This window comes from Phaenicophaeus curvirostris, chromosome 12, assembly GCF_032191515.1.
Source record: "Phaenicophaeus curvirostris isolate KB17595 chromosome 12, BPBGC_Pcur_1.0, whole genome shotgun sequence".
Taxonomy (NCBI): domain Eukaryota; kingdom Metazoa; phylum Chordata; class Aves; order Cuculiformes; family Cuculidae; genus Phaenicophaeus; species Phaenicophaeus curvirostris.
Genome location: NC_091403.1, coordinates 22,789,746 through 22,804,870, shown reverse-complemented (window position 1 = coordinate 22,804,870; position 15,125 = coordinate 22,789,746). Strand labels below are relative to the sequence as shown.

The window sequence follows — 15,125 nt, the reverse complement described above, 5'->3', positions numbered from 1 at the left end:
TCATGAGAGAAACAACCAGTAAAGAACAAAGTCAGTATCAGCCTAGGATTGTCCACACTGCCAAAGGTAACTGCAAAGCTACAGTTCTGGTTTTTGTAGCAAAAGCAACAGCAGGAATCGAGTCTTCTTTCAGCCTCAAGAACAATCTACTCTGCACTGCCCTACCAACTTCATCCCAATCGCTCTTCAAAACTGCCTTGATGTTTGTAGATCACACTAGCAACAACCCTTGCAAATAGAGATGGCAGGCACATTAGTTTTAACCTCTTGGCAATACTTACTGAGGGTTTTGTAGTCTTCTCGTGCTTTATTTGCTCGGATGAAGGCTTGAATTTTTATAACATCATTTATCTAGGATTAAAAAAAAATGAATGCTTGGCTTCATTCTGGAAGGAGTACGAAAGTCAGCTACTTAATTAATTTAACGAGATAGCATCTTACGTGGTTTCTGAAATACTGCAGACGATCTCTGTAACGTCTTCTGGCTTGATACATCCTGGTCATCGACTGAATCTAGAGAAGCGTAACCAAGACACTCAGACAGAAACTCGTCCTACAGAGCCCACTACCCAACAGGTTTGCAAAAAAAGTCAGCAGAAGCCTTCACTACCTTCACTACTTGGTCCTTTTGTGCTCGCAGGTAATCCAAACGGATTTGATATGCCTTCCTCTGCTTGTAGCCACGCCACTGGGACTGAAAGCAGAAAACAGGTGCACTGACTTTACTTTTCTAATTAACGAGAAGTAATTACAAATCTGAGCTTCTTTCTGCTCCTCAGTTGCTAACTTCCCTTTTGGCTATGTAAAATGAGGGAAACATGCTTATCTCATCAAGAGATACACTTTGCAAAGCATTAACTATTTCACCAACTGTAATCCTGAGATACCTGAAATTACCCAATGAAGAGTCTGAGCCCTCTGAAGCACAGCTAGGTATCAAGGATCCAGCTAAACAGTCAAGCTAACAGAAACTCTTCTACATGAGCATCACGCATCAGATGCTGCTGCTGGCAAGAACAGTGATGTAACACTATCAGCCCTCAGTGCAGACTCACTGCTACTGATACTTGGAACAGAAGTTCAGCAGAAGGTTGGACTACATTTAAACGGAGTTTTATTTAAATGAGCTGGGAGTGATTTGAGTGTTTTGTTGTGCAGTTTTTTCAAATACATTAGGTTGTTGCAAAAATAACTGCCATTTTTGTCATTGTAAACTGTGATGCTTATTTTGGATTAAACCTTCATTTAGCTCTGTCCATGTACTATACCATTTTAAAGTGCAAAATTCTCTCTAGTTATTTATGCTAAGGATTTGTTTTCACTGTTTAGTCTCTATTTATATGCTGTCAGATTAAAGATGGGAAAAAAGTAAATTCAAGCAATTCTGTTGTACAAGATCAAAAACAGACATAAAGCAGTGGAAACTACCAGCAACGTCATCCAAGCATTTGCCAGGGACTGTCAGCAAACATACAGCTTGACAGTGCTCCTTAAAATTTCATAACAAAGAAAAGCCTTGAAGCTGAGCATACTTCTGCAACAGAAAACATCCAGCTGAAGGCCAGGCTCAAAACAGACCCAGGCAAAACAACTCAAGAGACTGCAGAAGAAGTCAATGTTGACCAGTCAACAGCTGTTGGACATGCACACTAACAGCTCCACAAATGGGTGCAGCACGAGCTAAATGAAAATTAAAAAAAAAAAAAAAAGTCAACACTAAGAAGTCTGCTTTATGCCATTTCTGTGTGACAAAACTGATCCATTTTTTGACTGCATTGTGACATGGGACAAAAAAACCCCCAGATTCTGTATGAAAACTGATGGCATTCTGCAGAGTGTCTGGACCATGGTGAAGCACCAAACCACTTCCCCAAACCAAAGCCTCATCAAGAGATGGTTATGGCCACTGTTTGGGGGTCAGCAAATGGAATCACCCACTACAACTTCTTGACTGCTGGTGAAGCCATCACAGCAGAGAAGCATTGCCAGGAAATCAACAAAATCCACCCAGGACGGCAGTGTTTATATCCCGTACTGGTCAATCAAAAAGGACCTGCTCTTCTCTGTAACAGCACCCGCCCACATCTCTTGCAAATGGTTCTGCAGAAGCTGCACGAACAGAGCTACCAAACTCTCAGTCACTCAGCTCCCTCCCCAGCCCTCTTTCCCACTGATCATCACATCTTCAAGCATTTTGACAACTTCCTGCAAGAGAAGGCAGCTCAAAACGACTTTGAAGAACTCATTAGTTCCAGGACTCCAGAATTCTATGCTACCAGCATAAACAAACTTGATTCCTCTGGACACAGATTCTAATGGTTTTTGTTTGGATTAACAGGTTTTATTCTAAGCTGAGACGTATCAGTTTAAAGTTGATGGTTTAAAATGGCAATTATTTTTGCACCAACCTAATACATGAAGAGCACATGCTGCTTAAGCAGAAACAAACAGAAAGACGCTGTTCAAATAATAAAGCAGTAATAGAGTGCAAAGCATCTATTTCTTTTGCACACGTTTCAGTTACAACACCAGAGAAAGATTTGTTCGTTGTTTTCCTGTAAATGGACCCAATTTCACGCCAAATTACCCCAGCATCTCTTCCAGGTCCTCAGTCCTCCAAATCCCTGGGACAAATCCGAAGAGAGGACGACTCTTACTCAGGGATACTGAAAACCGTTTTGTTTCTATTCAATTCATGAGGAATCATTGTAGTAATTCACCACGTGGTATTATCACCATAATGACATCATATGACACATTTTATATTGCCCCGTTCAGAAAACACTGAATCTGACAAAAAAATGATAGTTAAAGCTTTCTCAAATAAGTGTTTTTCTCCAATTCTGCCTCAAATGACTTTATTGATTAAACATGACATTAAAAAGTAAATAATATACCATAAATCTTTGGCAGAAAGAAATCCCTTTAGATAATTTGCAATATGAGAGGAAAATACTCTCAGTGTCCCAAAACTGTCTGAATTGAACAAAAACTGCCAGTAAGTTTGTATATAGAAAACAATTGCAGAGTACAAGTTTCAAACATAATTGAAGGATATTACCTGAATACAGGTGATTGCTGGTACTTGTTTCTTCAAAAAATTCATTCTTGAGTTGAATTCCTGGCGAACAAGGTATCCTCGACAGCAAGCCTGCAGTTTTGTAATCAGGCCCTCATTGGCCAGCCACAGCTGCTCTCGGTTGTACGCTGCAGTGACTCCAGATATGGTGCTCTGGATTGATATTATGGTAGGAAGAAGAGCCAGATAAAGAGAACAGAGATACAAAAGACAGGGTGTTACGTCAGCTTTCTGTACGGCGCTCAAAAGAAGCTTCCAAGTCGCCTTTCAATAAACAGCACCACCACAGTCCAACACCCTTTTACCAAAATGACAATTTTTTCTGAAATGGGAAAAGGGGTTTTGACACACACAATCTGATAAAAAAACATGAGTTACTAAGCCCGTTGACATGTCTTTGACATTGAAGCATTCTTTCAGAGTTGCATTAAGGATGGGAGTGAAAGGAATGTCAACTTTTCAAAGAAAGGGCATGTGTTATCTACCCTACCTGTATCTCCTCTCGTGACAGCTGCGTGTCATTTTGCACAAATCCTGCCGGTTCATCCCATCCTCCCTCTTTGGTCCGCACGTTGTGATAATAATGATAGCCTCCTCTCACCCAGTGTTTCACCCATTCACTGCCATTGCCCCCTAAGAGCAGAAACCACAGTGTAAGTCTCAAGACACGCGTCTTGTCTTTCCCACGTAGAAACATTACAACTAAGAAATCCACAAAATGCAGATGATCCTTGCTCCAAGCAAGAGAGGGAACAATTCCGATTCCCTAATGAACTCATATGAGAACTACTTAAACACTGCAAGTGGGGAACATGCTACTATTCACTTTTTTTTTAAAAAAAAAAGCAGCCCCAATTGCCACTTTAAACACAAAACTTCTCCCCAGAGACTCTTCTACTGCTGGTTCCAATTCTACATGCAATTGTCTTGAATTCATTTCACCAACAGCTAGCTGCTTGAGGCTCACCTGCTGCCATTTTCCTTCTCTTGACTTCAGACAGCTCTCGCTGATACGTCTCGGCGCACTCTGGAGTAACTCCATATAGCCCAACATCCGGTGAACGCAAGGCACTGAGGGTCTGGCTAACATCACCATAGTCCACTGCTTCATTAACGGCCAGAATTCCTAAAGAGACTTTGAGAACACAAGGAAGTAGGTTACCTTGGCATTCAGAGGCTCAGTGACCAACAGCAAACACAGAATGACAAAACAGAACACAGCAACACACACAAACACTTAGAGCTCAGGGGTGGGGGGAGGCGGGTGTGTATACACACGAATAACTGCATATAAAACCAAAACATAAAAAACAGACTGTCCAAACATACATAACACGGCGCCTGACAGCACACGATTTGTGTGCCCCAAATCCCAGTACAGCGCTGATTTCCCACCAATATTTCTCAACACCACACAAAGTTTTAGCTCTACTCTGACACTGATTTTAGTCAAGGCAGTTTCTTCTGACAGCGTCAGAAACAACTCAAAAGGGGCCCTTTCAACAACTAGTACCACCTATTCCTGGTGAAAACAGCATGGAGCAGTTCGTAAGAAAGTCAAAAAAGTGACTGGAGAAGGACTGAGGGCAGAGGAAGAGAAAAACACCACGCCATTCCAGGGCTACTTCTGAACTGCAGCTCCAGCACAGACGTATTCACAGAACACAGAAACAGCACTGACACAGCAAACGGGAAATGCAGTAATTTCCAGCACTAGGTTAGACTGCAAAAAACATCTGTTCATACATGTGTAGATAAGGATAAGCTGAAGATTTCACTCGGGCTTAAGGACACATACTTCAATCCTGTCCTTGACCAAACGTTCCTTGGCATGACACTCAAGGTATTGCCTTTCCAAGGTGCTTGGTGGGTGGGAAAATGGTGAAAAAATTGCACTAGTACTACTGGGAACAAACAATAAGATGGACAGGTAAAGCTCTGCCCTAATACCCACACCTGACAACCCCCCCCCTTTTTCAAAAGCATTTGACGGGGGAATTTACTAACAAATAATGACGTTAAAAAACAACTGAACTAGGCCAAATGAGTTGGACAAACTCATTGTGTCTTCATTAGAAAGCTTTTTGTGAGCCTGTTGATTCTTACCTCTTCTAAAATACCTACAAATAAAGAATAAGGATGGATAAGGCCCAGATATGAAAGCAAGCTCATTTCTGCTCCAAAGCGAGGATGAGAGGAATCAACCATGCCAGAGATTCTACATATCTAATAGAGATTCATCAAGAACTCATTTTGGTGGGCAATCCAGTCCAATCCCACTCTCAAGGCTGGGACTACTCACTCATGCCCTTGTCTGACCGAGACTGGAAAATCTCAAAGGACAGAGATTCCACAGTGCCTTTGGACAACCTGTTTCAGAAGGCACCACAGAGATTTCAGACTTGGATTCATTTTTTCTAGTTTCCAGTACGGTTGCCTACTCAAAGCAAAATCATGCATCTTTGAATAACTTTAAGTATCAGCCGTACATCAAATCACAAGTTTTATCAGCACACCAGAGATGGAAGAACTGGAACAAAGAAAAATACAAGGTGACTATAATGAGAGGAAACAATCAGTTTACTAATACTGTACAAATCACACAAAACAAGCAGAGAGGTGCAAATGTTGAATGTAATGGAAAATTAGAGATTTATATTAAATGCAAACAGAACAATATCATATTTTAAAAATGTGTAGAAACAAGCTCTCTGAAGCAAAAATGATTAGAATACAAGAGAGGACTTTGAACACCGTCATGTTTTGTTAAAGAGAAAGCTTCCATCAGGAACTGAAAAAAACACCATCACCAAGACTGAAACAAGTTAAGCAAAGAGTAGTAATCACTTATTGTTTCTGGAGACAGAAAAAGGCATGATTATAAAGGCTGGGATGTAGAGACCGGTGGACCAGTCCACCTGCAAACCATGCTAAGGAGCAAAGGTGGACATCACTGAGGTGCATTACTGCCTGTGTTTGAAAAAGATGTGAGGAAATCCTGAAATAATAGAATCGAGACAAGACAACAGTACGCTGCACAAACAAAAGGTAACACACATTGGAAAACACGATTTAAATTGTGTGCATGCTCACACCTAATTAATCAACACACACACAGAACTAGCTGCATATGACAAAATCTGGTAGAGATTTACCCAATGAGGTAACATGGTCACATGCAAAACTGGAAAAGATGACAAATATAACATTTGAAGAAATTCACTCTCCAAAGAAAAATTACTACATCAGAAGCACGTTTGATTTCCTTTACCACATTTACATGGCATTTCTAACTCCCAGTATTTGTTTGACGATGGGGAATAATAGCAATACTGTGTGACAATACTTACATCTTTGGGATTCCTCTGTGTCCTTATTTGCCCTTTGAATCCCATCCTGAATTTCATCCAGCCAAAGTACAGCTGTTTCATCCTGTGTGTCCTGAAGAGAACATAATAAGAAAAATATGCACAGCATGAGGAGAAAAGTAGCACTATTCTTGCACAGTAAAATAACCCATATTCAACAACAGGCAAAAGAGTAGTTTTCTGTATCAGGGGGAATAAGAAGCATTTAGTGACTTTTTAAGTGACTCCAAGACAAAAACATCATATACATTTGTTACTAGCAGAGACTCCGACAACATTTCCAGACACAATACCTCCTCCTAGTCTCCTTTCAGGAAACAGAATGAAAAAGAAATTCTGTCAATGGGAATCACTCCAAAAAGCAAAGAGAACACGAAGCCAAGGACTTGGTCAGTCCTAAAGCCGTACTTGCTAAAAGGACATGACTCTGCAGGAACACAAGTTAGTAGTCCTTCAACAGAACACAGCTACAAAGAATTCTTGGAATAAAAAGTTGCCAATGCACATGCGTGCACAGAAGCTAAACACTCTTGGGTCACTAATGCCACATGAGGTGGTTCTTATCCCAGCACACAAAAGCTCACAAGCCTGTACAAACTATAAAAGCAAAGCAAGAAGCACAGTACATACTGTGGCCGGTGTACATGCACGGCAGTCAAAGCCACGTTTTAAGTCTCTGTTCTAACAGATTGCTCAAAGAGCAATGATCCCACAGATGGCTGTGATGTGAAGAAATCCAATAAACTAATGTTACACATAGGAACTTGAGAAAAGGAAAGAGACAAGCATTTAGCAAGCCCCAAAACATACATAACAAACAATGATCCAGCAGATGCCAAGCACGGCTTCTCCCCACCCACTGTTGCTTCCTGTAGGTAACTACTGAAAGAAATGCAAACATACAACTGCCTTCCCTCTGACAACTCCCAAACTACAAACAGGACAAAGGAAACATTCACTTCTGGTATGTATGGAATAATAATCACACTGCACAAAAAAGCCTCTATTTCCAGTGTTCAAGAATTTTAGGGCTGGACTGAAAACGAACACTTCCTTGCACGCCCTCCGCATTTTTTCCCACTGTTACAGCTGGTCTGAAGGTGACATGCTTAACAATATGTCATTCAAGAGACTTAACATGTCTTTTACAGGCAGATTTCATCCAAAAGCCTAGATAGTCCCATAGCAAAGCGCACCATCACCAACAAAACTGTCCAGGGACGGGGGGAGAACAATCACAACTTCCTCTGCTGTAAGCCCCACCAGCAGCGTTCCACTCAAAGACTACCAAAACCATCCTGTGCTTTTTTACTGTGGCAGGCTTTCCAGGAGGTACACACAGTGTAGCTCACTACAGGGCCTACTGGTTTTCCCTCTCTCTACTCATCACTTCAGAAGGGCGCATCATACAGTGTTCCCTGCTCACATAAGATGCTCAACAACACCTCGTGGTGAACTACAGCCCCTCCCAGTCCCACAGTTCAGAAATCACAAGTTAGGACCACTTCGGATAGTGACTATCTTCCCCACAATGCTACTTTATAATACAATCTTTGAATTTATGAAGCTATTTCTGTACTGCAGGTTGAAGCCCTAAACTGAACATATGCCTAAATAAGGCAATTCCACACCAGCTGAGAAGTTACCAGCATGGCCTGGCACAAGCTCAGGCACACACTAAAAAGAGTTCATTATTTCATTCTGAGTCAGAGGAAATGCTTCAGCACAAAACGGGTTCCTGAAGAACATTAACCCTGTCAGGGCAATTGGGGAAGCCACTAAACTGTTTTAATCAGAAACGTATATAGTTTTCAGCTATTGCCATCCCACAGGTTTACCTTTATTTAAAAAACCAAAACAACATTCCTCCACTTTCAGAAGCTTTTTGCCATATATAACTATGCCTATGGCTACGTTTAGTAAAGGCCACTAAAAAAATACTTAAGCTTGCAGGAAATTCACATTTAGAAGATCAGAACTCCTAGAATGAACACGATGTCCTTGCGAAAAACATGAGGCATCTTATTTCTCTGCAAACAAGTTACATATCTCATTCTGGACCCAGGATTAGTTGCAGCAAGCCATCTCATGCAGTTAATATGCTTACACACATCTCTGTAGTTCATGAAGATTCATTCTGGCTGCAAATCTCTTTCTCGAGTAGAGATCCAAAGTGACTGAGCGATCAGCTGGTGGCAGCAGATTGCCCAGCTCTCCACTTCTAGTTTTGATTCCTGGCTTTCAGGACCAGCAATAAGCCCGTTACACAGATATAAAGTTTTTTTGAGATGTGCATATAATTGCACTCACCTGTGCTTTCTCTCTCTTGGCTCGAAGTAGTGTATCCTGGTAATGCTGCGCTACCTTTGGGGATACACCCTCCAATTTTGCTGCAGGAATCTGTAAGGCTTGAATAGTCTTTTTGGAGTCCCCTTCATCCAAAGCTTCATTGATAAGACCGATTGCCAAAATCCCTAGGGAGGAAGATGCAGGAGAAATATTAAGTTCCAGTTTTGATCAACAATAATCATAAACATTACTTCGGAAGACCAGTGCAGTTAGTCCTTACTAAACCAGATACTGGCCGAGAATTGCATCTTTAAAAGAAAACATTATTTACTAGCAAAGAAAGCAAGACTATTTCTCTACCTTGAAGTAATCATAATGCCTGGGCACTACAATTGGAAAAAATCATCACTCGGGGACACCACACACAAGGCCAGAACTGAGTCCTCAGACATCCAGATCAGAGCCACTAGAGGAGAATTATCAGAGCCCAAATGGCCAGAGTTCATAGGTTAGAACTTCCTGAGGTTCCTGCTCCTCTGAAAAGAAGACTTCATTTAAAGCTAAAGACCTGCTTTGAATACCATTTAAAAATAAGGTAATTTCATATTTTAGAAAACTCTTTCATTAAACGTATGTAGTACTAGCTGTATTATCAGAAATGTGAATGCTATTCGATACAGTAAAATATACCATTCACCTAAATAAACAAAAATAACAACTTATAGTTAGTGAAAAGCCACTAAAGCCTACATCACACATGTCCCATCCACAGCAGCCATCTCCTGCATATCACAAAATCATAGAACCATAGAGTCATTAGGTTGGAAAAGACCTTGGAGATCATCAACTTCAACTGCACCTATCTGCTACTAAATCATGTCCCCAAGCATCTCCACTACCAGCCTTTAAACATCTCCAGGGATGGTGACTCAACCACCTCCCTGGGCAGCCTCTGCCAGTGCCTGAGAACCCTTTTTGGGAAAAAATTTTCTCTAATGGCCAATCTAAACGTCCCCTGGTGCAGCTTGAGGCCATTCACTCTCGTCCTATCACCCACCACTTGGGAGAAGAGACCAACACCCAGCCCTCTGCAACCTCCTTTGACATAGTTGTAGAGAGCAATAAGGTCTCCCCTCAGCCTCCTCTTCTCCAGGCTAAACAACCCCGGCTCCCTCAGTCGCTCCTCGTAAGACTTGCTCTCCAGCCCCTTCATCAGCTTCACTGCTCTTCTCTGTACATGCTCCAGGACCTCAATGTCTTCCTGGTACTGAGAGGCCCAGAACTGAAGATTTGAGACGCAGCCTCATCAGCGCTGAGTACAGGGGGAGAATCACTTCCCTGGTCCTGCTGGTCACGCTGTTTCTGATACAAGCCAAGATGCTATTGGCTTTCTTGGCCACCTGGGCACACTGTTGGCTCATATTCAGTCTGCTGTTGACCAACACCCCCAGGTCCTTCTCTGCCAGGCAGCTTTCCAGCCACTCTTCCCCAAGCCTGGAGCGCTGCACAGAGTTGTTGTGCCCTGAGAGCAGGACTTTGCGCTTGGCCTTGTTAAACCTCGTCTCATTGGCCTCAGCCCATTGATCCAGCCTGTTCAGATCCCCTCTGTAGAGCCTCCCTACCCTCCAGCAGATCGACATTTTCTCCCAGTTCAGTGCTGTCCGTGAATTAGGATGCACTCGATCCCCTCATCCAGGTCATTGATAAAGATATTGAACGGGACTGGAGGTTAAGTTAGGTTGAGACAGATCCTAGAGGTCACCTGATTCAATTCCCTGCCTGAAGAAGGATCAATTCAAATCACTGTTTGATGAGTGCAGAACAAAGATATCCTGAACAAAAGAAAGAAAGGAGCTCAGTGTGGGGATCTACATCTTTAGTTAATATATCCAAAGTTGGTATCTTTGCCTTCTACGTAGGAAAGTGAATCACAAAACAGATGTTTATGTGAAAAAACAAACATCAAAGGAAGAGGTATTTGAATGCAGTAGAGATTAGGGAAAAATATATGTTGAAGACACTGCAAGAACCAGGACCACTAAAATGATGACATGGTTTCTGTCAAAGAGCAGATATGATAACTGTTCTACTCAGGAAAGGGAACAGAATGTTAAGTAGATGTTCTCTACGACTAGTTCACTAACATGGGCAGGACAGGACTACTCCATGGAACAGCAATATGTTGCATCTCCTCACTAGAAAACATTTTTTTTCATTTGAAGCTATTTGCAATGATAGTGGAAACAAAAAATACATGCTCATATGCCTCAAGGGCCTTCTTGGACTTGTTTAACTTATTCATAGACAGAAGATAAAAAGTGACCTTGCATAAAGGGCATTTATCATGCAGATCAAAGAATTAAGAAATTCCACATCAAAACAGCTTCTTATCTCATTACAGGATTCATTACACCTTTTTTTTTTTTTTACAGGGTAAGGAATGTTATAAGAAAAAGAGTATTGAGATTACACAAACTTTTAGCCTTCTGCTGTGACCTCTTACACAGAAAAGACACTAGGATACCAGCATCGCTGTTTGTTCATGCACCGGTAAGAGGCTGTGTTTCCACGGCTGATCTGCTCATGTGACCCAGACAGGAAACCCAGTAGCTATTTGGAGATCAGGAAATGAGTTAATCACGACAGCAAGCTCTTAAATTAAAATTTAACCCTCTCTGAAGTCTTCTCAAGCTGAAACATAACCCACCAACTACACAACCAGAAGTGGCAGAAGACACCCGTTTGCCTCAGTGTACAATATGAGCCTTACCACCACCCCCACACTTCTGACAATCACTCCCCTCTTAGGATGCAAGGCTTTAAGATATTACACAGATGGCTTGAAAGTTAATGTCACGCTACTTGCATATGTGAGAGGTTTTCCATACTGGTCATAGCCAAAAATTATAGTCCTTTAATGAAACTGATACAGAACCTCACAATTATCTACCCAAGAATAAATTTGCTTAACTGTGCTATTTTCAAGGACTCGTCTATCACCACTCTTGATTTTAAGTCAAATACTACTGCCTTAGAGAAAGGAGAATTGCTCCAATTATCTCTTTCGTGAAGTATTCATCATCATGCTCAATTCTAGTCTTTCGTCACTGCTGAAAGACACATATTAACATAAGCACTACTGAAAATAGAAATAATTAAAAAAATGGAACTAGAAACAGCACAAAAGTCAGGTTAACACCTATTCACATTTCTCAACTTGCATCAGGAATTCATTCCTTCATTAATACTTACGTTTTGGTACTTGCAGCTGCCGCACACACTTATAAATTCTAGCGTTTTTTGCATATTTTCCAACCAGGGATTTTTTTTGCAGTTTTAATATTTCATATTAAAAGCAAACAGCTGTACAAGTCTATTCTTCTTCTACTGGTCAGGAGGTCAGTTATCAGTCATTCCAAATACCAATCAGTCATACCAATTTTAATAACTCGTTGACATACACAGTGTTAAAGCAGAAAACAAGAGCTTCTCATTGCCTGACAGAAGTGTGAGCAAAGCAATTAACCTCTTAAAAGATCGCCACCCTCCATTTCAACTCTAATCTGAGATTTGGATCCCAACATCTAGAACTCAGAACTTGAATGTCAAACCGATGAGATAATTAAGTGTTCTTTGAAAAAAGAAGTCTGTATCGCGTTGTAAGCAAACCCATTTGAGTAAGTCACTGTCGAACAGACAGCATTTCAGAAAAAACTTTCATGGGCATCTCTGCTGATTTATCCCTGAACCAAAGTAACTGCAAAAGGTTATTTCTTTCATGCAATATTTGCACTACTGATCTTTAAGGAAGTTGTAATTTGGATGTAACAGCCAGGAGCTGAGGGACTGAGAATAAGACCTCGAAATAAACTCATCTCTGTTGTTCATTCAATCTCCTCATCTGCTCTAGAAATGCATCTGACAGACCATTACATCCAAGACTTGTAAGCACAAAGAAGGGTAGCTTCTCTTGCATTTTCAGACCAGATTACCTGCAGATAAAGAGCCAAAGGATCTTGGACCGAGTCTGTGGACCTTCCAGTTAATACTGAAAGGGTAGAAAGGCCAAAGCATATTCAAAGGAAGGGAAAAAAGGGAGAAGAGAAAAACCTGAAGACAGAGATTGCAGCCAAGAGAGAACAAGACCTGAAGAAAAGTAACTTCTACTGAATGCAGCAAGTTAGGAAGGAGGATGGAGTCCTCTAAGATTGGGCTACAATTAACTCAAATGATTTTGGCAATGCTAGTTTTAGTTAAATTTGAGGCATTGAAGCAAAATTAGGAACTATTCTAGACTACTCCTATCTGTCCACTGATGGCAGACAATGCATCTTGTTATCCAGAAAGGGATGAAATTTGCATCAGAAAGATTACTAACCTGTTTGGTAATACTACCACAAACGCTCCTGATTGCCCGACCTCTCCAACAACAGCTCTACTCAAGGCTTTTAAATTACAGACCACCAAGTCTTGCTCATAATGAAGATCTTCCTAGTTATCTAGCGTATGATACAACTACAAGTCAATTAATAACCCCAATTAATAATTGACATGCACTTAATTTTAGCGGTCCTTATGAACTATGATCAGTCTAGCATAAATCGAGCAGAAAAGCTTACTTTCATGTTCTTCATGCACAACTATATTCACACGATCAACGCACGACTGGATATCATTCCACGTGATAAATTCATTCCCTTCTGCACGTGTCTGAGCTTTCAGCTTCATCAAATCATCAATGTATCTGTCAAAGAACAAAACCAAAAGCTACAAACATCATATCACAACAAGCTGGCCAGGGAACACACAATACAGCATGGCAGTTGCAGACAAAGTGAAAAATGCAACATGAAGGCCGAAACTGGAAAAAACAGGAGAAGGAGGAAGAGGAGAAAGAGGAAGGGCTGTGTGCAGGATGGTCAGCCAAATGTGAAATAACTAACAAAAGCACTAAAATACTAAATGAGGGTCCAGGACAAAGAACATGATGGGTGAGCCAGTGTAGTGCTAGTGACAACCTAATGGTATCATAACATGGCTTTAATGTGAAATTCATGAGGAAGCGTTGAGAGAGACCATAGAAACCAGACCAGTAAGAAAATAAACAGTAATCACGAAAACAAGATGCAAGAGCCAAGGGAGATTAAGTTAATACCATAATAAATAACATAGAAAGGAGGTAAAGCATAAGAGAGGAAACAAAATCCAGAAAATCACAGAATATAAGCAACATCAAGAACAGACATGATTGTGAAATACACACCTCTGAGAGTTCTCATCCTCAATGTTTGTAAGCCCTGTGACAGGACTGCTCAGCTGTTTCCACACTGTATTCACATCCCCAGAATCCAAAGCCCTATTAATGAGGGCCACAGATGACAGCATCTCTACAGCAACAGATAATTCCGGATGGGTGAGGTTACCCTGCATACAAAGAGGACCACAAATTAATACCACTTGCCCTTTATAAACTATTGCAGCACGCAGAACACAGAACAGAGCAGTTGTCAGAACAGAAACGTAACAAAACAAAGGGACAACTTTTATGACACAGGAGTAGAAAGATAAGTATCATAAACAAAGGTAGAACACCTACAGGCTCAAGTAGCTCAAGACTTAGGGATTCAACTTCACATCAAAAGAGGTTGAACACCGAAGCAGTTTTATGAAGACTCAAGACAAGTTTGTTCCAGAGAACACATTTAATAAAACAAAGTAGACACAGTGATCCACACCAGCTTCCAGAAAACAGAGAGGATGTGGTACTTACTTCAGGGCTTTGTTGCTGCAAGGTAGCCAGCTCCCTTTGGTAAAGATCTGCAGCAAACGTATAAACCTCTGGTAACTGAGCCTCTGGGTTCATCATTTCTGCAACAGTCTTCTCAGCATCACCCATTCGAATTGCAGAATTAATTCTGGCTACTGCTGCCAGCCCTAGTTCAAAAATGTAGCAGAAAGAATGAGGAAGACGGAAAATTGAGTCCTCAGTAATAAGAGCCCTCTTATTCTACTCAGATACCTAACAAGAAAAAGAATAATTCCCTTAGTTGCAGGAAATAAGTGAAGCTTTCTGATCCTCAGTTAATCTTCCCGTTACTGCAGACAGACAAAAAACATAACACCCTCTTTGAAATAAGGCTCATGTTTAAAACTACCTTTTTGTCTGATTATGAATGAATTGGTTCACCATTTCAGTCTCTGGAACTCAGAATAGCAAATTTTTGAATGAATCAGTAGTAGCAACTTTTTCTTCCTATCCATGTCTCTCCTGCATCTGTCCTGACCAAGCCACTAACAGGCACTCTACAGCAAGTACATATCAGCTAACTTTAAAACACATAAATAGGTAAACAAATGCCAAACTCCATGCTGAAAAAGTAAGGTACTTT

The 15,125-nt window shown here is 41.0% G+C and overlaps 1 protein-coding gene across 1 annotated transcript in view; it reads right to left on the bottom strand.

The window, feature by feature from the left end:
* IQGAP1 (IQ motif containing GTPase activating protein 1) overlaps nucleotides 1-15,125 on the bottom strand; it is a 61,427-nt gene that overhangs the window by 22,810 nt on the left and 23,492 nt on the right. The window contains exons 12-22 of the mRNA XM_069866976.1: nucleotides 14,507-14,670; nucleotides 14,000-14,160; nucleotides 13,356-13,480; nucleotides 8,758-8,921; nucleotides 6,430-6,520; nucleotides 4,047-4,214; nucleotides 3,570-3,712; nucleotides 3,062-3,232; nucleotides 611-694; nucleotides 442-513; nucleotides 282-351 (exon numbers count right to left, since the gene is read on the bottom strand). Of these exons, the coding sequence (XP_069723077.1) occupies nucleotides 282-351; nucleotides 442-513; nucleotides 611-694; nucleotides 3,062-3,232; nucleotides 3,570-3,712; nucleotides 4,047-4,214; nucleotides 6,430-6,520; nucleotides 8,758-8,921; nucleotides 13,356-13,480; nucleotides 14,000-14,160; nucleotides 14,507-14,670 (1,413 nt within the window). The remainder of the gene's footprint in view (nucleotides 1-281; nucleotides 352-441; nucleotides 514-610; nucleotides 695-3,061; nucleotides 3,233-3,569; nucleotides 3,713-4,046; nucleotides 4,215-6,429; nucleotides 6,521-8,757; nucleotides 8,922-13,355; nucleotides 13,481-13,999; nucleotides 14,161-14,506; nucleotides 14,671-15,125) is intronic.